Raw genomic sequence first — 27715 nt, forward strand, 5'->3', positions numbered from 1 at the left:
TAAGTGCTTAGAGCAATTTAGAAACAACAGTCTCCGTTCTATATTATAGCTCCAAGTTAATTACATTTATTCATTAGGTGTCATGTAAGGGTGTTTTGAGTCCAAACAACACCCCAATACACCTGTTTAGGACTAATACAGCATGGTGTATCAGATGTGCCAGTCACTGGGCAGAGTATTTCTGCTTAGGTAAATCACTGCCACCCTTTACGAAGACCTATTACCCTGTGATTGCACATTGATAATTTTAGTGTAAAAAGAAGTGTGCCCTTTAGTAGTGCTGGGGCAGAAATGGCTTTCCTATATGCTCTTTATTGCACCCTTCATGGGCACATTACAAGGTGAGGGCAGAAGTTGATATGTATCTTTACTGTAAATATGTCCTACACTACTGTAAAATCAAATCTATGAAATCTGATGATGAAGCAGTTACTTCAGTTCAGGTAGTGGTTTGTATGTGGTTAGATGTGACGTAGCAGTGGTGTGTTGGCTAGATGTGATGTGGCAGTGGTGTGTGTGAGTGGTTAGATGTGACGTAGCATCGGTGTATGTGGTTATATGTGACTTAGGAGTGGTGTGTGTGAGTGGTTGGATGTGACGTAGCAGTTGTGTTTGTGTGCGTGGTTAGATGTGATGTAGCAGTGGCGTGTGAGTGGTTATATGTGACTTAGGAGTGGTGTGTGTGCAATTGATTAGGTGATCTCTCTTTCTTTTATCTATCTAACATATATATCTGATGAGTGATCTTATATCCATATATCACAACCCTTTTTTTCTATAATAATATTATATGTCAGATATTATTGTTAGAAGTAGAAAACTATGATAATAATTTAGCTAAACCCTGTACCATAATAATCTAGGAAAAGTCAGCACACAGGAAGGGTCTGCTCTGCACCATACTCACAGATTAGAATCTTACAATGAGCTAGCTAATGCTGGGATAGGAGCAAAACCAGCAAAAAATGTGTTAGGTTCACTTGGGGATTAAGATTTAAGAACTTTCTTTCACAGGCAAAAAGCTTTAAGCAACAAAGCTCACAGAATATCAAAAATAGCAAAAGGAGTTGCACAAGGCAGTTTATATGGTATTATAGCTGGATAAAGTAAGGCAAGTTGTATTTTGGTGCTAATTCACACAGAGAAGTCTAGCATTTTTCTTTAAAAAAAATAATTCTATCTGTATTTGTTCATTAGGGGAACAGAGTGAAATATTCCACAGTGATACCAGCTAGGCGTTCCAGGTGTTTACACACCATTTATCAGCCAAAAATGAAGAATAAAGAGAGAATATTTTTTTTAAAGAAAATCCTGGATTTCTTCATCTGTGTGAATTGGAACATATGACTGTGCTTAGCCTGATTGCATATGTGTTTTGTTTCGTTTTAACCCCTTCATTACAATGTGCTGCTAGCACATTGTAATGAATGAGGAAGAAAATCCCCATATACTGCCATACTGTAGTATAGCAGTATATGATAGGATCGATCAGACAACCTAGGGTTAAATTACCCTAGGGAGTCTAAAAAATAGTAAAAATAAAAAAAAGTTAAAAAAAAAAATTATAATAAAAAAACCCTAAAATTTCAAATCACCCCCCTTTCCCTAGAACTGACATAAATATAAATAAACAGTAAAAATCATAAACACATCAGGTATCGACGCGTCCGAAAATGCCCGATCTATCAAAATATGATAACGGTTTTTCAATGCGTTTAACCCCGCAATGGAAAATAGCGCCTAAAGTCGAAAATGGCACTTTTTTGCCATTTTGAAAAATATAAAAAAATCTATAAAAAGTGATCAAAAGGTCGTACAGTCCTAAAAATGATATCATTGAAAATATTATCAAATTTCGCAAAAAATGACACCACCCACAGCTCCATACACCAAAGTATAAAAAAGTTATTAGCGCCAGAAGTTGGCAAAATCAAAAAAATAATTTTTGTACAGGAGGTTTTCATTTTTGTAAATGTATGAAAACATTATAAAACCTATACAAATTTGGTATCCCCTTAATCGTACCGACCCAAAGAATAAAGTAGACATGTCATTTGGGGCGCTCAGTGAAAGACGTAATATCCAAGCACACAAGAAAATGGCGCAAATGCGTTTTTTCACCATTTTGCATCATTGCATTTGGAATTTTTTTCCTGCTTCTGAGTACATGGCATGGAATATTTAATAAAAATAAAAATTTAAAAATCCGTTTTTTTTTTAAATTTTTACCGGTGTTTTATATGCGTTGGAAAACGGGTAGTCTTATACGGCGAATATATCTTAAACTCTATATTTTAACAGGAAAGTAGGGGGTTCGGCTTATACACCAGGTTGTCTTATACGCCGGAATATACGGTATATAGCCAGCCCCCTGTAGTATATAGCGAGCTGGCCTCCTGTAATACTTATCCAGCCAGCCCCCTGTAGTATGTAGCCAGCCAGCCCCCTGTAGTATATAGTCAACCAGCCCCCTGTAGTATACAGCCAGCCCCCTTTAGTATACAGCCAGCCAGCCCCCTTTAGTATACAGCCAGCCCCCTATAGGTTATAGCCATCCCGCCCCCTTTAGTATATAGCCAGCCAGCGCCATTTAGTATACAGCCAGCCAGCCCCCAGTTTGCCGAGTACATAAAAAAAAAACTTGCATATTCGCCTTCCGGTGGTTCCACGATGCTCACGTCCCGTCAGGCTGTTACAGCAGAGAGAGGAGCCGCCGCAGGGAAAGGGAGCATCTACAGGTGAGTATGTATGTTTTTTTAAAAATAGTTTTATAGAGTGGTGTATAAGCCGAGGTGAGGTTTTTCAGCAATTTCTTTATGCTGAAAAACTCGGCTTACACAAGGGTATATATACGGTAGTTTTATAAGTGACAGTAGTTTAAAATCAGGACTTTATGGTACATAAAAATATTTTGAAAATGCAGTATTTATGGGTGTTACAACAAAATGAAACTTTATTTTATGTAAATGTTATGTGGGGTGGGCTTACTAAAACAATAATTCTATGGAAATCTGGAGTCCGTTGTTCAGATTCCGGCACTTATTTTCACAGAACCTTTGGAAAAGCCTTTAACTGCCCACCATTTGGCTTCTATTCGTTCAGAAATTACCCAATCTATATTCACAAATATTACAGTGAAATAGCTTTCAAGATTTTATAGACTTACTTGTTTCACTATTAAAGGTGCAAGCCTCTCTGGCTCTACCAAACATTTCTCTAGTTCTCCCATAAAGAACCTGCAGGTAAGAAAAAGTGTTTTATTGGTACATCTTTACAGGTTTTTCTTAGTCTCTGACCTGTTTAGTATTAAATTCCAAAGCATGTTTTCACTTTTTATAATAAATTCCCTCTCTCCTTAAGGTTTACTGTTCTGAACCTTGGAAAAATCGTTCTAACATCACATCTAATGTTCCGGCTGTGTTCTGGTTCTGTGTTTGCAATGCACTGCGTTGTGCAAACTATATCACTGACGTATGTATTGTCTACAAGTAGGAGCTCTTGTTTTGCTTTTTAACATTAATAGTAATAACTAACACACTACACAAGCTACTACTTAGAAAATGCTTTTTTACATGTGATGATACATTTTGCCCAATGTGATTCAAAATACAATGTGAACGCAGCCTAAAGCAGTTTTTGAAGATAAAAGCCAAGAGTGGATCTTTGGTGAGATTATATAGAGGACAGCAGGTTCTCCTTATATTTCCTATACACTTCTGATTTTGGCTTTAAGAATACCATACCGATTTGGCAAGCTCTGTGTAGATATATGTATAAATAAAGGAAATTATTATTATGTCATAAGAAATCCTGTTGATAAATTGCAGGACTCTCCAAGCATTTCAAATGAAAGGGTTACATTTCTTTCTTTAATAGATCTGTGTATCTGATGTCCAGGATTTTTTTTTTAAATGGATGTATGTGTTTTGCGAAGCTTCTATTTTAATACAATAAAAATAATAAATAATAAAAAATTGTGTGTTGTTTTTTTTACTTGAATTTCACCTAGGTAATGGCTCTTTCCAATAGACAGCACCCAGTACTAAAGCCAGTGCTTATTGTTAACTAGTATACAAAAAAAGGGGTTACCAGGGGTGCCAGAAACAGCCAGGTACAATCCAGTCTATAGATGGTCCAGTACTGTGGTAACTGCAGGCTCTCTGACCCCAGTAATGTCAGGTGCTAATGCTTTATTTTATTTGGCTGGTTATTGAAAAGAGGAGGCAACTGAAAGTTTTTTTTTTTTTAATTGGGCAAAAGAATTGTGACGACCCTTATTTTTCATATTAGCAGTCAAATACAATAAAGCAGCAGTAGCTTGGTAATATTGAGGTGGGCCAGCTGACCCGATGCTTACCAATCTATGTATGGTCAGGTAGGATTGGCTAGGCTGCTATTGTGGCTGCGGGTGCAGAGATCTCAGCATTACGGGAAGTGCATAAAGCTTCTCTAGGTGTAAAAAGACACATTCAAGGCCACTTCAGTGTTTCACATGTGTTTCAGAAGTCAAATTCTAGATGATAAAGAGAATCCCGCATTTCTTAAAAATATCTTGATTATTTATCAATTTAAAAGAACATAACGCTATGTACAGGAAGCTTGAGTCCATATAAAAAGCAACGTTGTTGAAGAGTGCAAGACAATTGAAAAAAGTGTTGCTTTTTGTATGCACTCAAGTTCTTTTTACTAAGCACTTTGTTCTTTTGAGTGCATAAAGAATCAATATATTTTTAAGGAATGCTGGATTTCCTTACTTTATCGTCTAGAAGCTTCTCTGACCTCAGATCCCTTAGTTAACGCTACAACCAGGATGTGCATGCCTATTTCAGGAGAAGCTGGAGAGCATTTTACAGATATTAGTCTGGATCTCAAGCTAGGAAGAAGCCTGCATGATATAGGAGTCATTCCAATAATTTTCAAAGGCACTCTCTCCAGCTGTGCTAAATCTATTTTTGGTCAGGCAACTACAAAGACATATGTGTTTAGGTTGTACTCCAGAGGTGGCAAAGTCTGGTTCTCAGTGTCATTACATTTGGCCCACAAGAAAATATCAAATTTCTACTAGCACTGGCCCATCAGTAGACATGCACAGTACTGACAAGTACAACACTGATAATACAAATGCCACAAAACACTTTTAGTATGTTTTTAACGTCAATCAAGACCCTAACCCACCAGTGCACAACTCTTCCAAATATAAAAGCAGTATAATGACTGCAACAATACATTTAGATTTTAAAACCTATCACAGTCCCTCCCCCTTCGTTATCTACTGTATTATTCAAAAAGAAGCTTGCTACAGCAGCATCTCAAAACAGAGGGAAGGGGCTGTGCTTTGTTTAGTGAAGAGATCTTAAAATACAGTGCACCAGAGTGCTGCTACAGTCTAGCTACATTCCTGGAATACAAATGCACTAATACAACACACAAAAAGATACAAACCCCGTAACACGAAGGCCCTTTTTTAGCAAATTGGACTTTATAGGCGATACCTAACATGTTAATTGATTTTAACATGATATTTATCAGTTCTTGGGAAAGGGTGTGAACATGAATTTTTAGTTTTTTTTTGTATTTCATTCTTTTAAAACATACATACATACATACATATATATATATATATATATATATATATATATATATATATATATATATATATATATTTTTTTTTTTTTTAACTATTTTTCAGACCCCCTATGGTACTTTAACCCTAGGTTGTCTGATTGATCTTACCATATACTATCATATATGAGGATTTACCACATCATTTATTTCAATGTGCAGTTCGCACATTGTAATAAATGTGTTAAACCGAGACTGCCTCGGGTAATACCAAGATATGCCATGGTAACAGATTGCTGCTCCAAGATGACTTCATGGGGAGTGACGATCTAAGCCAATATGGCGACGCCCACACGCCGATCGTGGGTGTTTCAAGTGGATGTTTGCGGCAATATGCAGTAAACACCCACCTTGTATAAAGAGAGGGCTCAGCCAATAAACCCTCTCCACACAGTGGCAGCTGACGTGTGACATTACTTACAACAGTTGTCTACTTTCAGTAAATAATTTATATTGTTTGTGTAATAAAAAGCTATACAATTTTCCATTATACTTTCTGCACCAAGTTCTCATTGTTTCCAAAAGGAAGCTTCAATGTTAACTTCCTGTGGATAAAAGAAACACATGGTCATGTGTTGTAAAACACACAGCTCTGATTACACTATGATGGGCTGTATACCTGTGCAATATCACCATGACCATGGACAAATTTTTAAACGCATACAGAAATTATATTGGAAAACTGTATAACTTTTCTTTACACTATTAAAGAAATGGACCAATAGAACCATATAGAACTCCTGCCTGGACCACAACTCATCTCATCAGATAAGCAGAACATTTGTAATCTCAGAATCTAACTGTCAAGCAATTATGAGTATGGACTTCCCTGGTGATCATTGTGAACTGTTAAGTGCACTGCTTCCCTGTTTTGTTCTGACTGAAGTCAAAGTACCAGTAAGAGAATTCACTTTACTTTAAAACGAAATAATAAAAGAAAAATATATATATATATACATACTCTCTGTGCCAGTCATAAATTTGATGAATATTTCCAAAAATAATTTTATCCTTTCCTTTCATGTCATCTGGAACACCATCCTCCTTCATCAGTGCCATATACCCCTACAGCAGATAATACAAAGAAATATGTTAGGACTGACCTCTAAAAATACAAATTTGTGGGAATGGGAATTCTCTCATTTCAATTGAAGACTAATATACACGCACATTATACAATATAGTGATTAATAATATCAACATCAAAAACTCAGTGCAGTACAAGATAGGTTCTGTAGGTTTGTTGTTAAGTTGAATTTGTATGCAAGTCGGAACTGTATATTTTATAATTGTTAATCCAGCCAAATTTTTTTGGTCTCTGTGACAATTGTAATTTAAAAATGTTGAGTTGTCATAAGAACCAGGACTAACAATAAAAGTTTAATTGCAGTTACCTTTGATAACTGTTTCAGCTGATCATTGTAGCCTGGGTCTAAATTACAATAAATTACCAAGTAGGGGACTGCTTGGGTGTCCTTAAGTAGGGGAATGCCTGTAGTTGATTTTACCCTTACTGACAGTATTTCCCTAGGAAATCTGGTCTTCGACCGAGGTGCAGTTCATAGACCTCCATAAATTGGGCACCGTATCAATGGGACAGTTAGGTTGGCTGGGGAAGGAGGTGTTCTGTGTACAGTCATGGCCAAAAGTTTTGAGAATGACACAAATATTATATTTTCACATGATCTGTTGCCCTCTGGTTTTTATGTGTGTTTGTCAGATGTTTTTATCACATACAGAACTACAAGTGCAATTATATTATGAGTAACAAAAGCTTTTATTGACAGTTACAATGAGTTAATGCAGCAAGTCAATATTTGCAGTGTTGACCCTTCTTCTTCAGGACCTCTACAATTCTCCCTGGCATGCTCTCAATCAACTTCTGGACCAAATCCTGCCGTCCATTCTTACACAATCAATGCTTGCATTTTGTCACAATTCGTTGGTTTTTGTTTGTCCACTCGTCTCTTGATGATTGACCACAAGTTCTCAATGGAATTAAGATCTGGGGAGTTTCCAGGCCCTTGACCCAAAATCTCTATGTTTTGTTCCCTGAGGCATTTAGGTATCACCTTTGTTTTATGGCAAGGTGCTCCATCATGCTGGAAAAGGCATTGTTGATCACCAAACTGCTCGGTTGGGAGAAGTTGCTCTTGGAGGACATTCTGGTACCATTCTTTACTCATGGATGTGTTTTTTTTAGGCAAGACTGTGAGAGAGCCGATTCCCTTGGCTGAGAAGCAACCCCACACATGAATGGTTGCAGGATGCTTTATAGTTGGCATCGCTCACCTTGTCTTCTCCGAACAAGCTGTTTTCCAGATGTTCCAAACAATCGGAAAGGGGATTCATCAGAGAAAATGACTTTACCCCAGTCCTCAGCAGTCCACTCCCTGTACCTTTTGCAGAATATCGGCCTGTCCCAGATGTTTTTTTTTGGAGAGAAGTGGCTTCTTTGCTGCGCTCCTTGACACAAGGCCTTGCTCCAAGAGTCTCTGCCTCACAGTGCGTGCAGATGCACTCACACCTGCCGGCGGCCATTCCTGAGCAAGCTCTGCACTGCTGGTAGCCCGATCCCGAAGCTGAAACACTTTTAAGAGACAGTCCTGGCACTTGCTAGTCCTTCTTGGGCGCCCTGGAGCCTTTTTGGCAACAATGGAACTTCTCTCCTTGAATATGCAATAAATTGTTGTATGAGGTGCAATCTTTCTAGCTGCGATATTCTTCCCTGTTAGGCCAGTTTTGTGCAGTGCAATGATGACTGCATGTGTTTCTTTAGAGATAACCATGGTTAACAGAAGAGAAACAATGATGCCAAGCACCAGTGTCCAAGTGCCCAGTGGTGTGATTCTTACTTAATCATGACAGATTGATCTCCAGCCCTGTCCTCATCAACACCCACAACTGTGTTAATGGATCAGTCTCTGAAATGATGTTAGCTGCTCCTTTTAAGGCATTTTCTAGGCAAATATTGACTGCTGTTAAGCTGATCACTCTTTATAACATTCTGGAGTATATGCAAATTGCCAGTATAAAACCTGATGCACTAGACTGCAGTAGACTTTACATTCTCAAAAGTTTTGGCCATGACTGTATTTCTGGAATTTTGTCTTGGGCCAGCCTTCATGCTTTGTGGCCCTTATATGTCCATTTTTCCTTAGTCTTTGTGCTGTATGTACTTTGAAAATGTTCCAATAAAAATGTTTTTATTTAAAAAATATTAATTAATAGAAATATGAATAAAGATAAAATTCTGCAAACTACACATGACTTGGAGAAACATTAAGAGTACATTCGTAAATTTTAAATCAGGAGAATTGATAATCATCAAAATAAAAAGGTACCTCCTAAAATAAGATACCTGCTAAAATACTGAGGAAACTGAACTTTTATCATCAGCATGAAACCCATGTTACGAGTGACAAATTTGAGACTTTTTGTGGGCTGAAGGGGGGGAACAATAAAATTCAATGAAAATGTCTGGAAATTGACAAAAAAATACAGTATACACAAACATATGCCTATAATCTTCAGAAATAGCAGGGAGGAAAATGATTTGAGGGAATGGGAGATTACATTTTGATAAAAAAAACTACCAGACCTTCTAAGGTAAAAAATATCTCTACTATAACTTTTAAATCTTGATTACGCTGTTCTTTCCCAGGTGAGTTGATCCTCTTAATGTCCACAATAAAATAAACCCTAATTCACTAAAGAAGGTAAGTATTAAATGACATGCATCATTAGTTTGACTAATGGTAGATGCATAGAACTTACAGGCTTGCTCTTTGGCTGGGTGCTGGAACAGTTCTTAGGCTACATTCACACGATGTATGCCCGTAGTACGGCAGGCATACATCGGCGCTGCGGAGAGGAGCAGGGGATGAGCGCTGCTCACCCCCGCCCCTCTCCATAGGAAGATACAGAGCATGGCGCCATATCACGGGAAAAGATAGGACTTGTCCTATCTTTTCCGGGGCTACGGAGCGGTACGGTGCCGCACCGTACTGCTCCCGTACAGGGCCGTGAGCCCATAGAAGTGTATGGGGGACGTATATCGGCCGTATATACGTCCCCCATACATGTGTGTGAATGTAGCCTTGGTATGTGCAGGAATGGCATAATTTGCTAGAAAAAAATATGAAAATTAGCCGGAGGAACTATGGCTTTTACGTCAACTGAGCGCCTCTTGGCACCACCCTCTCTTAATTTATTCACCCCCTGCAATAACTCCTGCTCCCGTCCGAAGAGCTTGGGGAGAACCGGTGACGTCAGCAAGCCAGGGCTTGGAGAGTAAGGCTGGTGCCACGCGCACCGCTTGGAGAATAACATTACTCTTATGGAGATGAAGCAGAGATATTATTTCATTTTAATTTTATTGAATTTGTAGGTGTCTTGAGAGAAAATAATGATGTGTTTTGTGTACCAAATTTCATAGAACCCTCTACATCTCTGCATTGTCATACCGTAAGGCTTCAGGGGGCAACACTATTAACCAAAACCGTAGAAGTGCCAAAAACCACAGTACAGAGCAAATTCCCCCTAGAAACCACAAGTGCCTAATACTGTATTTGTACAAAAAGGAACATAGGCCCCAGAGTAGACTACAATATAGCGCACAAACAAGACGATAATAATGATGGAAATTGTCTGAACCCATGAAGCAGGTAATAATCGTGAATAATTGGCTCTGATAGACCCCAGTACTGTGCCCTACCTGCAGCCAACCAGTTATTCTCACTCATTATCTGCTGCACAGGGAAGATTCTTGTACAAGAAATTAACTACTATAATACTGCCCCTTATGTACAAGAATATTACTACTATAATACTTTCCCCTATGTACAACAATACTACTACTATAATACTTTCCCCTATGTACAACAATACAACTAATATAATACTGCCCCAGGTCTAGTTCCCCCCTCCCCTCACCAGTTCTATTCCCCCCCTCCCTACCTGCCCCCAGTTCTATTCACCCCTACCCTCCTGCCCCCAGTTCTATTCCACCCTCCCCTCCTGTCCCTGGTTCTATTCACCCCTCCTTCCATGCCCCCAGTTCTATTCCCCCCTCCCCTCCTGCCCCAGTTCTATTCACCCCGACTCTCATGCCCCAGTTCTATTCACCCCGACTCTCATGCCCCAGTTCTATTCACCCCGACACTCATGCCCCAGTTCTATTTCCACCTCCCCTCACGCCCCCGGTTCTACTCCCCCTCCCAGAGTTCTATTCCCCCCACCTCTCAGTTGTAGTACCCCCCCCTCTATCCCCAGTTCTAGTTTCCCTTACCTCACTGTTAGCAGCTCTGTCCCAAAGGAAACTATATATTAGAGAAGCTGGAGGGTCATGTGACGATAACATCATCACAGGTCCTGCAGCTTCCTCACTGTACAGTAGCTGGACAGCCCTGTGTGCACACATGTTTTATTACATTTTGCATTTAATAGATTTGTGGCCTGCGGCCTGTGCACGCCTGCTCTCCATCCATTCTCAAAATGTTTTTATTTTTGGTGCCTCATTCGGGGAAGGGGTCTATTTAAAAGTAGTCAACAGAATCAAGATTTCTGGTTTTGAAAGGTGTTGAATATTGGCTTAATGAGCAGTTTTCTGGGTATTCTGGTACTTTTACGACCATATTATGCAGGGCCGGATTAAGGTTGGTGGGGGCCCCTGGGCGCAAAATCTGGTGGAGGCCCCTAACTGAGTGTAGCGTGCATACACGTCCTCCTGCTAACTATCCACTATCCCCGCAGTAACACCGCTACATACACCCGCCTCACCCCCAGTAACACAGATACATACAGCCACCTTATCCCTAGTAACACAGCTACATACAGCCATCTCATCCCCAGTAGCACCGCTACATACAGCCGCCTCGTCCCCAGTAACACAGCTACATACATCCGCCTCGCCCCCAGTAACACAGCTACATACAGCCACCTCATTCCCAGAGTAACACACCTACATACAGCCACCTCATCCCCAGTAACACAACTACATACAGCCGCCTCATCCATATTAACACAGCTACATACAGCCGCCTCATCCGTAGTAACACAGCTACATACAGCCGCCTCATCCATAGTAACACAGCTACATACAGCCGCCTCACACCCAGTAACACAGCTACACACAGCGCCTCACCCACAGTAACACATCTACATACAGCGCCTCATCCCCAGTAACACATCTACATACAGCCGCATCACCCCCAGTAACACAGCTAAATACAGACGCAACGCCCCTAGTAACACAGCTACATACAGCCGCCTCGCCCCCAGGAACACAGCTACATACAGCCGCCTCACCCCCAGTAACACAGCTACATACAGCCCCCTCACCCACAGTAACACTTCTACATACAGCGCCTCATCCCCAATAACACATCTACATACAGCCGCCTCATCCCCAGTAACACATCTACATACAGCGCCTCATCCCCAGTAACACAGCTACATACAGCCGCCTCACCCCCAGTAACACATCTACATACAGTGCCTCATCCCCAGTAACACATCTACATACAGCCGCCTCACCCCCAGTAACACAGCTACATACAGCGCCTCACCCCCAGTAACACAGCTACACACAGCCGCCTCACCCCCAGTAACACATCTACATACAGCCGCCTCACCCCCAGTAACACATCTACATACAGCCGCCTCACCCCCAGTAACACAGCTACATACAGTGCCTAACCCCCAGTAACACAGCTACATACAGCGCCTCACCCCCAGTAACACAGCTACACACAGCCGCCTCACCCCCAGTAACACCGCTACATACAGCCGCCTCGTCCCCAGTAACACAGCTACATACAGCCGCCTCGTCCCCAGTAACACAGCTACATACAGCCGCCTCGTCCCCAGTAACACAGCTACATACAGCCGCCTCGCCCCCAGTAACACATCTACATACAGCCGCCTCACCCTCAGTAACACATCTACATACAGCCGCCCCACTCCCAGTAACACAGCTACATACAGCCGCCTCACCCCCAGTAACACAGCTACATACAGCCACCTCAACACCAGTAACACATCTACATACAGCCGCCTCACCCCCAGTAACACATCTACATACAGTCGCCCCACTCCCAGTAACACAGCTACATACAGCCGCCTCACCCCCAGTAACACAGCTACATACAGCCGCCTCACCCCCAGTAACACATCTACATACAGCCGCCTCAACACCAGTAACACATCTACATACAGCCGCCTCACCCCCAGTAACACATCTACATACAGTCGCCTCACCACCAGTAACACATCTACATACAGCCTCCTCACCCCCAGTAACACATCTACATACAGCGCCTCATCCCCAGTAACACAGCTACATACAGCCGCATCACCCCCAGTAACACAGCTACATACAGCTGCATCACCCCCAGTAACACAGCTACATACAGCCGCATCACCCCCAGTAACACAGCTACATACAGCCGCCTTGCCCCCAGTAACACAGCTACATACAGCCGCCTCGACCCCAGTAACACAGCTACATACAGTCGCCTCGCCCCCAGTAACACATCTTTGTATCTACCTTCTCTCCTACCAGATACGCAGTCCCATTTAACATACACCTCAGCCCGCACCAGACGTGCAGTCCCACAGTTTATACAATTACACTCATTTATACACTGATATATACACACCTTTATAAACACACATAAAGTTCTACACTCGTATGCTTGCACCCTTATATATACAAGTATACACACACATTTATGTACCCATATACATTTATACACTAAAACACAAACTCATAAAGTATATACACACATACAGTATATATACATAACACATACGTACATATACATACATAACACATATATATATACACACACATACAGTATACACTGACCATATATATACATGCTGCATATACATACAGAATATACACACATACAGAAAATACACACACGTTCAGAATATACAGCATTTTCACACACATATGGGAAATACACACACACACATATACAGAACATATACATACCACATACACAGCATATAAACAAACATACATCATATATATACATATATGCTTATACAATTATACAGTATATTTATACTGTATAAATACAGTAAATGCATATATACACAGTATATACATATATAGACAGTAAATGCATATATACGGTATATACAAATATACACAGTAAATGAATATATACACAGTATATAAATATATAGACAGTAGATGCATATATACACATATACACAGTTTATACATATATACACAGTATATACACAGTAGATGCATATATAAACAGTATATAAATATATAGACAGTAGATGCATATATACACACAGAATATACACTGTACATACACAGAATATACACAGAATATACATCATATATGCACACAGATAAATACATATGTAGTGTATACTTACCCTTTTTGGATGACCAACATCGCGTCAGGCGGGTGTTCGGGGTGGATCTTGTTGGGCGTGGGGTCGGTTGGTTGCTGGTTTGGACGGGAGGAGGGGGGGGGGGATCACATGTTAGGCCGGGAGAGCGGGGGAAGGGCGACTGCCTGTTCTTGGGGTTCAAGCGGAGGATGGCCGCTCGTTCCAGAGGGGGTGGGGGGGTGGGGGGCAGAGGACAGTGCTTGTTCCGGCGGGGGGCGGGCGTTAGGAGCGGAGGACGGTCGCTTGTTCCAGAGGGGGGACGGAGGACTGCGCTTTTTCCGGCGGGGGGGGGGGTGGGGTGGTTTTTGGGGGATGCGTTAGGAGCGGAGGACGGCCACTTGTTCTGTTGGGGGGGGGGGGGAGGAGCAGAGGGTCGATGTTTCTTTCGGCGTAGGCTGGGTGATGAGCGGAGGACAGACACCTGTTCCGGGGGGGAAGAAGAGCGGAGGACGGCCGCTAGTTCCGCCGGGGGGGGGGGGGGGGGGGGGGCAGCGGATGACGGCCGCTTTTCGGTCGGGGTTGGGCGGGGGAGGAGGGGGTTGAGCGGAGGACGGGCGATTGTTCCGCCGGTGGGGGGTTGGGGAGCGGAGGACGGACGCTTTTTAGGCGGGGTTGGGGAGCGGAGGACGGCCATTTGTTCTGGCGGGGCGGGGGGGGGGGGGGGGCGCTTAGAGCAGAGGACGGCCGCCTGTTCGGGCAGGGGAGGAGGGAGCGTGAGCGGGGTTACGAGCGGGCGGGGAGGTTTAGCCATGCAGCGGGATGGGCGGGCAGGGAGGCGGGAACCTTTGCCGGGGGGCGGACGGCTCGGCCATGCAGGGGGATATGTGGGGAGGCGGTCACCTGTGCCGGGGTCGGGCGGACGGCTCAGGAAGGCGGCGGCTGAGGAGTCAGGGCCCGGGGGGCGCGATATGGTGGGGGCCCCGGGGCTCGAGCCCCGGGAGCCCCGCCTATAATCCGGCCCTGATATTATGTGTTGAAACTGTTGTTGATGGGATGTAAAATTGAACTAGTATAGAGGCAATAAATTGAGCAGTAGGATAAATACTGCCCAAACAATTAGGAGGAAATAAAATTTAGGCCAACCCCGTTAGCTACACTTGCATAGGAGTTGAAAAAAACAACAACATTTTTTTAACTCTGCCAAATACACAAAATGTCAAGAAATAAAATCTGCTATGGCTAGATGACATGTGACTATAGCAATAGTGATTTTCTGTAACCACTGGATTGATTTCTCCACCACAGGAACCAGCAGGTGAGTAATTACTGAATGTTACCACACAGTCACTTTCTGTCCAACCAGGAGAACTGTGCCAATAGCACTGAATGACCTTATGAGAAATAAGGCAAGTTAATTTTATTAATCCATCACTTTGTTACTTAAGGAAGAATCAGTGGCAAGGAGTAACTGAGAGGAGGAGGTTTTTTTTTTTTTTAAAACTCACAGTTGAGAATTAGAGAAGGGAGGGGAAATCTGCTGGATGCTGAACACTTCCCAACACTTTCTACCCCCTGATATCCCCAGAGCTGAACATGTCTGTAGAATGGTAGAATATTGTTAGACGTCCCTAAGTATTAGTTCCATAGAGCAGCATATCCTAGCAGTGAGACCTGTCGATCAGGAACAAGGAAGCAGGGCAATGCAAGTAAAATTTAATATGCAGTACTCCATTAAAGATTATAAATAATAAATGATAAAAACATACAAAATGAAAACCGAAGCAGGATGCTAATGCAGCCAGAATTTTTGCTGTCTGTGAAAGACTGAAGAATGTACGGCACCAGTTTTCATAAACATTCATATTGGCACAATTCATTTACAGAAAATACTTTGTATTCAAAACATCTTTACAATATAAAATGCATAGCTTGTTTCTACATTACCTCAACTACATAACCAAGGTCCTTTACATAATCCCGTTCTGTATCAAATAATTCCTGTAATACATAACTGAAAAAAGAAAGCAGAGATGTTCACAATATCGATGAATTAATACATGAATAAAAATCACTGTCAAAAGACAAAAAACAGATGCATATCTCAAAGTAAAGATGATAATATTATCAAAGTTTATGTGAAGAATTGATACAACAACAGCCTCCATAATTTGTACTTAACAACTCTACAAATCATCATATGGTGGTTTTTCAGTCAGTATGTATGGGTATTTTTGTTTTATGGTTCAATTGTATACAATAAGTCTTTTTACATTACAACATGATGTTGACAAACTTAAAGTGTAGCAGTCATTCTGAGCAAAAAGTAAAAATAAAAAACATAATTCTGCTCCAGGTGTCCCTGGGAAGCATTTGAGGAAGCATTCCTCAAAGTATTTTGCCTCTCAGTCCTCAATATGTACCAGAAGAGCCAAAAGCCTCTTTGAATAATCACATAAAATACCAAAAGAAGCAGCAAAAGAGGAAAAGAAACACAAGGCTACAAAATGAGTAATGGAAAAGTGATAATCTTGATTACATATCAAAAGACATAAAAACTATATAAAAAATAAATGCATCACAGGACGAGATACATAATGCACGCTAGGTAATAGGTCCTGATAAAGTAAAGTATCAAAAGAGATACCGTATATACTCGAGTATAAGCCAAACCGAGCCGAGACCCCTAATTTTACCACCAAAAACTGGGAAAACCTATTGACTCGAGTATAAGCCGAGGGTGGGAAATGCATTGGTCACAGCCTCCCAGTATATAGCCAGCCTGCCCCCAGTAGTATACAGCCTGCCCCCAGTAGTATACAGCCAGCCCAGCCTGCCCCCAGTAGTATACAGCCAGCCCAGCCTGCCCCCAGTAGTATACAGCCAGCCCAGCCTGCCCCCAGTAGTATACAGCCAGCCCAGCCAGCCCCCAGTAGTATACAGCCAGCCCAGCCTGCCCCCAGTAGTATACAGTACAGCCCAGCCAGCCCCCAGTAGTATACAGCACAGCCCAACCAGCCCCCAGTAGTATACAGCACAGCACAGCCCAGCCAGCCGCCAGCAGTATACAGCACAGCCCAGCCTGCCCCCAGTAGTATACAGTACAGCCCAGCCAGCCCCCAGTAGTATACAGCACAGCCCAACCAGCCCCCAGTAGTATACAGCACAGCACAGCCCAGCCAACCGCCAGCAGTATACAGCTAGCCCAGCCTGCCCCCAGTAGTATACAGCCAGCCCAGCCTGCCCCCAGTAGTATACAGCCAGCCCAGCCTGCCCCCAGTAGTATACAGCCAGCCCAGCCTGCCCCCCAGTAGTATACAGCCAGCCCAGCCTGCCCCCAGTAGTATACAGCCAGCCCAGCCTGCCCCCAGTAGTATACAGCCAGCCCTGCCTGCCCCCAGTAGTATACAGCCTGCCCACAGTAGTATACAACGTGCCCAGCCTGCCCCCAGTAGTATACAGCCAGCCCAGCCAACCCCCTTAAGTATACACCCTGCCGCCTTAAGTATACAGCCAGCCCAGCCTACCCCCTTAAGTATACAGCCAGCCCAGCCTGCCCCCTTAAGTATACAGCCAGCCCAGCCTGCCCCCTTAAGTATACAGCCAGCCCAGCCTGCCCCCAGTAGTATACAGCCAGCCCAGCCTGCCCCCTTAAGTATACATCCTGCCCAGCCTGCCCCCTTAAGTATACATCCTGCCCAGCCGGCCACCAGTAGTATACAGCCAGCCCAGCATGCCCCCTTAAGTATACAGCCAGCCCAGCCTGCCCCCTTAAGTATACAGCCAGCCCAGCCTGCCCCCTTAAGTATACAGCCAGCCCAGCCTGCCCCCTTAAGTATACATCCTGCCCAGCCTGCCCCCTTAAGTATCCAACCTGTCCAGCCTGCCCCCAGTAATATACAGCCAGCCCAGCCTGCCCCCTTAAGTATACAACCTGTCCAGCCTGCCCCCAGTAGTATACAGCCAGCCCAGCCTGCCCCCTTAAGTATACAGCCAGCCCAGCCTGCCCCCTTAAGTATACAGCCAGCCCAGCCTGCCCCCTTAAGTATACAGCCAGCCCAGCCTGCCCACAGTAGTATACATCCAGCCCAGCCTGCCCCCTTAAGTATACAACCTGTCCAGCCTGCCCCCAGTAGTATACAGCCAGCCCAGCCTGCCCCCAGTAGTATACAGCCAGCCCAGCCTGCCCCCTTAAGTATACAGCCAGCCCAGCCTGCCCCCTTAAGTATACAGCCAGCCCAGCCTGCCCCCTTAAGTATACAGCCAGCCCAGCCTGCCCCCTTAAGTATACATCCTGCCCAGCCTGCCCCCTTAAGTATACAGCCAGCCCAGCCTGCCCCCTTAAGTATACAGCCAGCCCAGCCTGCCCCCTTAAGTATACAGCCAGCCCAGCCTGCCCCCTTAAGTATACAGCCAGCCCAGCCTGCCCCCTTAAGTATACAGCCAGCCCAGCCTGCCCCCTTAAGTATACATCCTGCCCAGCCTGCCCCCTTAAGTATACATCCTGCCCAGCCTGCCCCTAGTATACAGCCAGCCCAGCCTGCCCCCTTAAGTATACAGCCAGCCCAGCCTGCCCCCTTAAGTATACAGCCAGCCCAGCCTGCCCCCTTAAGTATACAACCTGTCCAGCCTGCCCCCAGTAGTATACAGCCAGCCCAGCCTGCCCCCTTAAGTATACAGCCAGCCCAGCCTGCCCCCTTAAGTATACAGCCAGCCCAGCCTGCCCCCTTAAGTATACAACCTGTCCAGCCTGCCCCCAGTAGTATACAGCCAGCCCAGCCTGCCCCCTTAAGTATACAGCCAGCCCAGCCTGCCCCCTTAAGTATACAGCCTGGCCCCTTAGGTATACAGCCTGCCCAGCACTAACAAAAAAAAACAAAAAAAAAAAAAACTTATATACTCACCCTCCGGTGGCCCCGATGTCCGCGCGGGTCCTCTTCTGTCTTCTATCTTCCTCTGTCTTCTCTCGGGCGCCGCCATGTTTCCCGGGTGGCAGGCGCATAGTATGAAGTCAGCAGCGGCCGCGTCATACTATGCGCCTGCCGCCCGGGAAACATGGAGGCGCCCTGCGGAAAGACAGAAGACAGGAAGATAGAAGACAGAAGAGGACCCGCGCGGACATCGGGTGAGCCGCGCGGACATTGGGGCCACTGGAGGGTGAGTATATAATTTTTTTTTTTTTTTTTTAAGTGCTGGGCTGCCTATTGACTTGTGTATAAGCCGAGTTAAGGATTTTCAGCACATTTTTTGTGCTGAAAAACTCGGCTTATACATGAGTATATATGGTAATAAGTAATATCAAGTCACAAAAGCACATATAATATAGCAAGAGGTAATAGACCATAGACACAACCGGTAGTATAGACCATAGACACTGGTCTTGACAAAGACCTGCTGCGGTTGAAACGCGCGTCGGGGTTGTACGCCAGGTAATAGTCTGTCCTGTTATTGTCTCTTCAACATTATTTTCGCCACTTTTTGGCGTTTATTTATCATGTTATGTCTCTTGTCACGTTGCACGTACATCTGTTGGTAGCTATGGTACACTCCTCACCTTATTGCTTTTTGTAAGAATGTATGCGTATACAAGTGTCTATGGTCTATTACCTCTTGCCATATTATATGTGCTTTTGTGACTTTATATTACTTATTATCTGTGCTACTCTTTTGATACTTTACTTTATCGGGACGTATTACCTGGCGTGCATTATGTATCTCGTCCTATCTTTTATCTAGTTTTTATGTCTTTTGATATGTAATAAAGATTATCACTTTTCCATTACTCATTTTGTAGCCTTGTGCTCCGATAAAATTAGTTTAACTAGTTTTACATTTATCAGGGACAAATAGGCACTGAACTAGGAAGAGGAGTGATAGTCCATCAGAATTTTCACCTTACCGACTTCTATCTTCTATGTACTCTTTGCTGTGAAGAGGCACGAATCTGAGACCCTGTCTAGTTATTTGCAATATGAGCAGAGACATGGGGCCTGTTGAAGACTAATATGGAATATGCCTCTAGAATTTAATAAGCTAGCTAAATTTAACATAATGAAAAGCTCATGTAGCCATTTATTTTACACAGGGTATACTTTACAACATTCAGATTTTTACCTGGATCATAGGATGCAGTGCCCCTAATGTCATTAGGATTCCAGTTCATCTTTGCAAAGTTTTAAAAATCAGAGCTCGAGCCCACTTTTAGTTATTTTGCCCAGGGACCCACTTTGTCTAAAACCGGCTCTGGGCAAATGTCCCCAAAAATAAGTTCCATACTGGCAGCATGGTGGTAGAAGAGAGACCTGTCAAATAGTAAACAGGAGGCAGGGCAGTGCAGGTTGTGCGGTACTCACATAAGGTGAGTTGAATATAAGGTTGTTGTTTTTTTAAACATTGTGGCCATTTGATGCATAGTTTTGAATGAAGTATTTATATTAAGTGGGTTAATACATATTGCAGGTTTCCTTTAATTGGCAACAGTAAAGTTTTCTGTCATTTCTTCTCTGTCTACACTCTCTAGTGACGGTAACCATTTTTTAGTGAGCTGGTTAATGAGGCTCAACTCATTAAAAAGAGGCAGTTCTTCTTGCTCCTGAATAGCTCCCTAATATATTCTAGAATAGGGTCTCAGTCTAGTCAGTCACATCTCTAAACACCACTTTTAAACAGATTTTCTTGGGTTAAAGGAGGCATGATTACCCAATTAAAGGGCAGAGTTAATTGAGCCATCGGCCCACTGCATGTAGGCGACTCTCCTTTTTCATATGAAAGATCCGGGTCTTAGAGGCAGCTCGTTCGTTAACGAAACATCACTACTGCTCTCATGTTCGCAAACACAGTCCACATCCTGGGGTACTCAGTTTAATAAAGAATCTAATATGACCTGTAAGCCTTTCCTGCACAGCACCAAGTGCTCGTTAGGCATTGACAAGGCTATAGTCGGGTCAGTGAAGAGAAGGGGTTATAGGTGCATAGATGTATATGTGTTTGTAATAATAATCTGTGTGCTAGAACTGCTAGTGGTATAGAAGAGAGCTCATCAGTATGGGAAGTGAGGGAAGCTGCTCTGGAGTCAGTGTCCTTAGCAGATGTCACAACCAGGAAGTACCCACCTGTTCCAGGATAATTTTATAAGAAGGGCTGATAGAGGTACAAGGATGGATCTCGGGCTAGGAAGAAGCCAGGAGCATCATATAGGTATTGTCGGAATTGTTGTCAAAGGCTCTCTTCAGCTGTGCTAAACTAATTTTGCCCAGGGAACTTCAGAACTATTTCTTTAGAACAAGCAATGGTTATAACCGATTGGCGCCGACCACTCAATAGAAGTTTTAAAAGTGTTCACTTTTATTTTAAAATCTTCAAAAATGCTGATGATATGTGTTTCAATCCCACACAGGGCTTCTCATAAGTTAGTATAGCAGAATCTAAAAGGAGGGGTTAATTTACAAATAATCTCTGTGGTGCGAAAAAAAATGTGTCACAGCTGCTGTAAAGAAGTAGTTTATGGATAGTAAATCAGTATTTATTCATAAAAAAGGTTAATATCTTATTTCCTACCATATTTTCTGGACTATAAGACGCACTTTTTAAGCAAGAAAAAATCTTGCTAAAAAGTGCCTGCGTCTTATAGACCGGAGGTCAGGAGGATCCAGCACTGCCTGACCCTCCTGACCGCTGTAAGGGAGATCGGGTGACGCCCTGACATAGAGCTGCACCCGATCTCCCAGAGAGGAGCCTCCGTACTGCTCTCTTCCTACAGGTAGGGGACCTGCGGTGATGTCAGAATCAGGTCTCATACTGCCATGCTGCCCTGGGACAGGGTAAGAAGAAGGGGAATGGGGGAAGTATGTGTGTTTGTGTGTGGTTCTGTGTGTGTATGTGTGTGTGTGTATAGCTGAGCTGTGTGTGTATGTGGATGGATGATGCAGTGCTGAGTGTGTATGTGAATGGATGATGCAAAGCTGTGTGTATGGATGGATGATGGAGAGCCGAGTGTGTATGTGGATGGATGATGGAGAGCTGAGTGTGTATGTGGATGGATGATGCAGAGCCGAGTGTGTATGTGGATGGATGATGCAGAGTTGAATGTGTATGTAGATGGATGATGCAGAGTTGAGCGTGTAAATGTATGTCTGTGTGTGCTGTGCTTTAGTGCGACCAAAAGGGATATTTTAATTGGTGTAAAATATATTTTTCCTTTTTTTTTTTTTAAATCTTAAATCTGGGGTGCGTCCCATAGTAAGAAGCGTCTTATAGTCCGAAAAATATGGTATATTGCGTTGTATCTTTGTATTAAAGAAGCAAATTGAAGTTTATTAGTATATTTTGGACTTCTTTGATTACAGATATTCCTTTTTTTAAATAAATTAGAACTGAAATACGGTACTAGTTCCTACTAAAACTCTTCTACAAACAACATGCTCTGTATTCACATTGCTCTATAAAGAAAATCACATTGCATGATATTAAAATGGAAAGTGATTCAATAGAAACATCCCTTAAACAGATCCGAAATAATTGGGATGGTATGCTAAAATAAATGATGCATAAAAAGAAAAGTACAGGCGGTCCCCTGCTTAAGGACACCCGACTTACAGACAACCCATAGTTACAGACGGACCCCTCTGCCCACTGTGACCTCTGGTGAAGCTCTCTGGATGCTTTACTATAGTCCCAGACAGCAATGATCAGCTGTAAGGTGTCTGTAATGAAGCTTTATTGATAATTCTTGGTCCAATTACACCAAAAATTTTGAAACTCCAATTGTCACTGGGGCAAAAGAAAAAAAATTGTCTAGAACTTCCATTATAAAATATACAGTTTCGACTTACATACAAATTCAACTTAAGAACAAACCTCCAGACCCTATCTTGTATGTAACCCGGGGACTGCCTGTAATACCATAGGGAATTAAATGACTTTAAAACTGATTAAGTACACACCTAGAAAAATCAACAAATATACCCCACTCTCTATCTGGAAAACTAAAAACAAAGAAAAGAGAAAAGCAACAATAGAACTTCTTACCCGTAAGGATATGTCACTTTTTGATTTTCAGTATGCGATTCATCTGATACGCATATGAAAACTGCCTGAGACAAATAGTAGTAGTACTACTGACCAGGATGTTTCTGATTATCAACCACCTTATCCCTCACGGTAGGGGGGAAAAAAAAAACAAATCCCCAAGAGGATTAGCTTATTGTACTAACACCTATGGCACAATATTAGGTGCTGGCTAAAAGTTTAAATTATGTTCCCAGTAAACCATTTGACCTCTTTCACAATATGCTTTATGTCAATCAATTTATGCATTTAATTACCATTAAAAATATTTTTGGGATCAAGATAAACAATAAGTTAATTCAGTGCATACTTTTTGTAACTTTATAAGTCCTTAAAACTGCAAGAACTATTTAGGGAAGCGAGAGGTGAAATTTTGTGGGAATCTTAGGGTTGAAGCAATGGATCACTGTCAATTCATAGTGGAAACAGAATTGCTTGATTTTCATCAAAGGGTCTCTGTGTCTTCATCTATACAACGGCAGCCATTGAATAAAATCTAATCTGAATCAATACTAATACCATTTCTTTATTTTTGAATACCTTTTCCAATAGTAGTCGGCCCTTTATAATGTTTTGTTATATAATAAATAGTTTTGATCTAAATGTAATAAGATTTGTTTCTATGTAACAATTTCTTGTCAAGTGCTTTAATTCAGTTTCATTCACACTCACAGAAAATTAGCCATAAATAAGAAATTGATTCTGAAATGCATAGGATGAATTTGTGTCGATGTGTGCTCTGCTTTTCATCTCTTTTTTTTTTTTATGAAAGAAACACAAATAAAAACTTTTGAATCTCCAGATGGATCTTTTCTCCTCTTTGATTGTATATGCCCGAATTCAAGGTTGGCTGTGCTTGGGAGTCTAATGGACTCAACCCTGCTACTTACATATTGGTGAGCCAAATACCACCAATCTAATCTTGGATATTAAAAACATAAATTGACAAACACATTTACATAATTAATGATGACAATCCTTAAGCCTAAGGGCCGACACGTCATTTAGTCCATACCAAGAATAAGAACCAAATGGTTCAAAAAGTCTTGTTAGACCAATATGTCTGTGCAAGCTGTTTTTAATGAATATTTAAATATAGTTTGACATAATTTTATGATTTTAATGGAAGTGCAACCGTGCCCTCAACTCTATTCAAAGACCTTTTTATACCTAGGCCTGTGGCCAGGACAAGGGGGAATCCTCTAGGTCAGTGGTGGCGAACCTATGGCACGGGTGCCAGAGGTGGCACTCAGAGCCCTCTCTGTGGGCACCCAGGTCCTCAGCATAGAGTTCATAAGACAGGACCCATGGCCTCCTCCTGCAGTCCCAGGCCACTTAGGACATTGTGCACTTAGCACTATTTTAAAGCAACACATCCTTTGCTGCAGGAGAAATGGCTGCAGGCTGGGACTGCAGGAGAAGTGAGAAGATATGGCCAGTGCTGGATTATAATTTGAGCTCCTGACATGGGCTCTGCATTCTTCCTGTACAGGGGACCTTGGAGCGAAGCTACAAAATAATCAGAATCTCTCCTCTTTCTACTGTATTGATGTCCTCAGGACGCCAATACTATTAAAAGCTTTGAAAAAGCAGTAAGCAATAAGTTATTGCTTAAATTGCCACGTTGGCACTGTGAAATAAATAAGTGCCTTTTTGTTGTCATTTGGGCACTCGCTCTCGAAAAGGTTCGCCATCACTGCTCTAGGTTTAGAGGAGAGAAGGTTCTACCATCGCCAAAGACAAGGATTCTTTAGTGTAAGATCAGTGAGACTATGGAACTTTATGCCACAATATGTTGTAATGGCTGAGCCCAGGATAAGCAATAATATCACATTGTATAGGAACAAAACTGTTTTAAAAAGTTTGTTGATCCTGGAAGTTATTCTGAATTTTTCCCTGCATTGGGTGAATTGCCTTCAGTCTTGTATGGGTTTTTGCCTTCTTCTGGTATAAATTAATAGGTTGGACTTGATGGACTGATTTCTGACCTTATTTACTTTGATGCTATAAAAGTATTGTGAATTCCACTATATATGTTCATATTATTTTTTGATAAAAGTGATTTGCCTATGGTGTTAATCATCTCAATAAGCCTTCAAGAAAATCTACCATCAAAATGAAACATGATAAACCAGAGACACTTGCAAATAGATCAATGGCTCTGTGACTGTGGTAATCATTTTATATTTGTTATCCTTGGCCTTCTTCTTTTTAGAATGAACTTTTAAAATTATGGTAATGAACCTCTCATTGAGCGGAACACTGCTCACCTTCCCCTGTTCTCTCCCTCTTTCCTCTTCCTGTGTAATCTGCCAGCAGCAGGAAATGCAGGGGGAGGGGAGACTTGCTCTGTTGACTTGCTCTTTGTAACAACCAGTGAAAAGACATCACTGAGGAGCTCTGGAAACTGCTGCGGCTAGATTACACAAGCAAAGGGAGGGGGAGAGAGCAGCGGGAGGGTAAGCAGTGTGTTGCTAATTGTAACAACCAGTGAAAAGAAATAACAGTGTCTGGATCCAAGAGTAAGTGTCCCTGGTTTACTATGCTAGGATATAATGTTTTAAATTTATAAATCTAGAATGTATTTTTTTTTTTAGAACTTCAAAGTGGTTGCTTAATTCTGGGTTTATATTGTCTATTGCCATATTTCTAGATTTTCCTTTATTATAGTGCAGTGTTTTAGAAAGATTTTAGAAAGTTTTTGTGTACACTACTGAATCTATGTTGGCTGAGTCTACAGTATAGGGGCTGGTTGCTTTTCCCCACATACTGTAGACAGCAATGAAATTCTATTAGATATATAACAACTGCTTTGACAGTGCAAAGGTAGCAATTCTTTATATCATATAGCACAAGCATCTGGATTTATTATACCGTATTTTCCGGACTATAAGGCGCACATAAAAGCCTTGGAAATCCAAAGTGCGCCTTATAGTCCGGTGCGCCCTATAGGAGGGCAGCGGACCCTACTTACATAGGTCCCCGCTACCGGAGACAGCAGATCTCTAGCAAAAACTGCAGACCACGCGGCACGAACAACTTCTGCCGCGTCGGTCTGCAGTTCCCGCTGGAGATCTGCTGTCTCCGGTAGCGGGGACCTATGTAAGTATGCCATTCTCCACCTCCCCCTCACCTTCCCCGCGTTCTGCGTCGGGTCTCCGCTCCGCCCCCGGACCTCCGCCACGCCCCCGGACCCTGCGCCTTATAGTCCGATGCGCCTTATATATGGAATTATTACATATATAAGGCGCATCGGACTGATGCACCTTATAATCCAATGCGCCTAATGGCCCGGAAAATACGGTATTTGAAACTTCCTTTTATTCTTGCTTATGTCATTGTATCTTGAATCAGAGCTTTATCTTTTCTTTATTTGGAGCCAGGGCAATCTTTAAGGACATCTACCACCACGATCAATGATTGTAAGCCAAACTCTGACATGCAGGTGTGTCCCCTCTCTGGCAAGATGATCTGGAGTGTTCCAGACTAATATCTAAAGGGAAGAAGCAGCACACCTGATCAACATGCTGGGAGCCTTAGGATCATCTACTTTGGACCCCGTTCCCGAGAAGTTGTGAAACTATCCAAAAGTTTAATATTTTAATCTCCAGTCGTGCCCACAGTTCATATTTAGGGTGTGGAAAATTACACTGCATGTGAAACTCGTGGGGTTCCTATAATAGTGCTTTTAATGTGGGAGTCTGAGGCTTGGGCCATCTAAATGCTGGTCCCTAACTGGTCTAGGTGATCTTCCGCCTGTAGACCTAACTACACCCCCCCCTCCTACCCAGCATAGTCAGAAACATCATTAAACAATCATTAAAACAAAACAGCATCTCAATCATCTGACTAACCCTACTGAGCTTCGTATGCAGAAGCCATCTTGCTACTTGCCTAAGATTCATGGCATTTCCTAGACAAGGTTAAACTTATGACTCTCTCATCCTGAAGTTTTGCAGTTTTAGGAAAGGAAGCCGCCTTCATGAAGAATATGTAACTTAGCCATTGGTGTGAGGAATGCCAGCATGATAAACTTGCTCTTCACCTCTTTTTCCAGGACTGTTGCTGCCTAATCCTGATATGTGCTCTACTACAGGATTGTTCATTTGACCAATTGGTATAATCTTATGTCCCAGAGGGATCTTAATCTTTTATAGGAGATCATGCATGATGTTCCCTTCAGAGCTCTGGAGGACATTTCTCTCTGTATTCTTTCCTGAAGATGAGATGCTGTAGTATAAAAAGAAATGCTATTTCCTTTACGTCTCATGGTTAGGTAAATTTATTCAATTTTAGTTCATTATTTTGGATATTCAAAAACAGTCTTCATCTTCATGGTCTATATGATAAAGATGCAACAATCAGAACAAGAAAAAAGTTGGATGCGTACAGGAAATCACATTACCAAAATATCCATTTATTGATACTAACAGTAATAATAACAAGACAACAAATATAAAAACACCCCAGTGGGTGTATAAAGCTTCGAAGGGTAGTAGTCCCTTACACTCCCCATCCACAATCAGTAATTCGCAAAGATAGACAATTATTTATAGGTAAATTACCATAGTCGGTCCTAGAAAAACCTCTAGATGACGGCAATGCAGTAAAGTGCTCTGTGCAAAACAATAAAGTGTGGAGTAAAACCTGGTAAACCCTCAACCTGCTC

The 27715-nt window shown here is 42.5% G+C and overlaps 1 protein-coding gene across 4 annotated transcripts in view; it reads right to left on the reverse strand.

Moving 5' to 3' along the window:
- The window catches only part of TRIO (trio Rho guanine nucleotide exchange factor), a 373142-nt gene that overhangs the window by 79017 nt on the left and 266410 nt on the right, over positions 1 to 27715 (reverse strand). For 3 of the 4 annotated variants that reach the window (XM_072153041.1, XM_072153043.1, XM_072153042.1), the window contains exons 40-42: positions 15928 to 15994; positions 6584 to 6687; positions 3167 to 3236 (exon numbers count right to left, since the gene is read on the reverse strand). In XM_072153041.1, the coding sequence (XP_072009142.1) occupies positions 3167 to 3236; positions 6584 to 6687; positions 15928 to 15994 (241 nt within the window). Of the gene's footprint in view, positions 1 to 3166; positions 3237 to 6583; positions 6688 to 15927; positions 15995 to 27715 lie in introns of those variants that run through there. The other variant, XM_072153045.1, reaches the window with a different exon arrangement.

Source organism: Engystomops pustulosus, chromosome 5 (assembly GCF_040894005.1).
Source record: "Engystomops pustulosus chromosome 5, aEngPut4.maternal, whole genome shotgun sequence".
Taxonomy (NCBI): domain Eukaryota; kingdom Metazoa; phylum Chordata; class Amphibia; order Anura; family Leptodactylidae; genus Engystomops; species Engystomops pustulosus.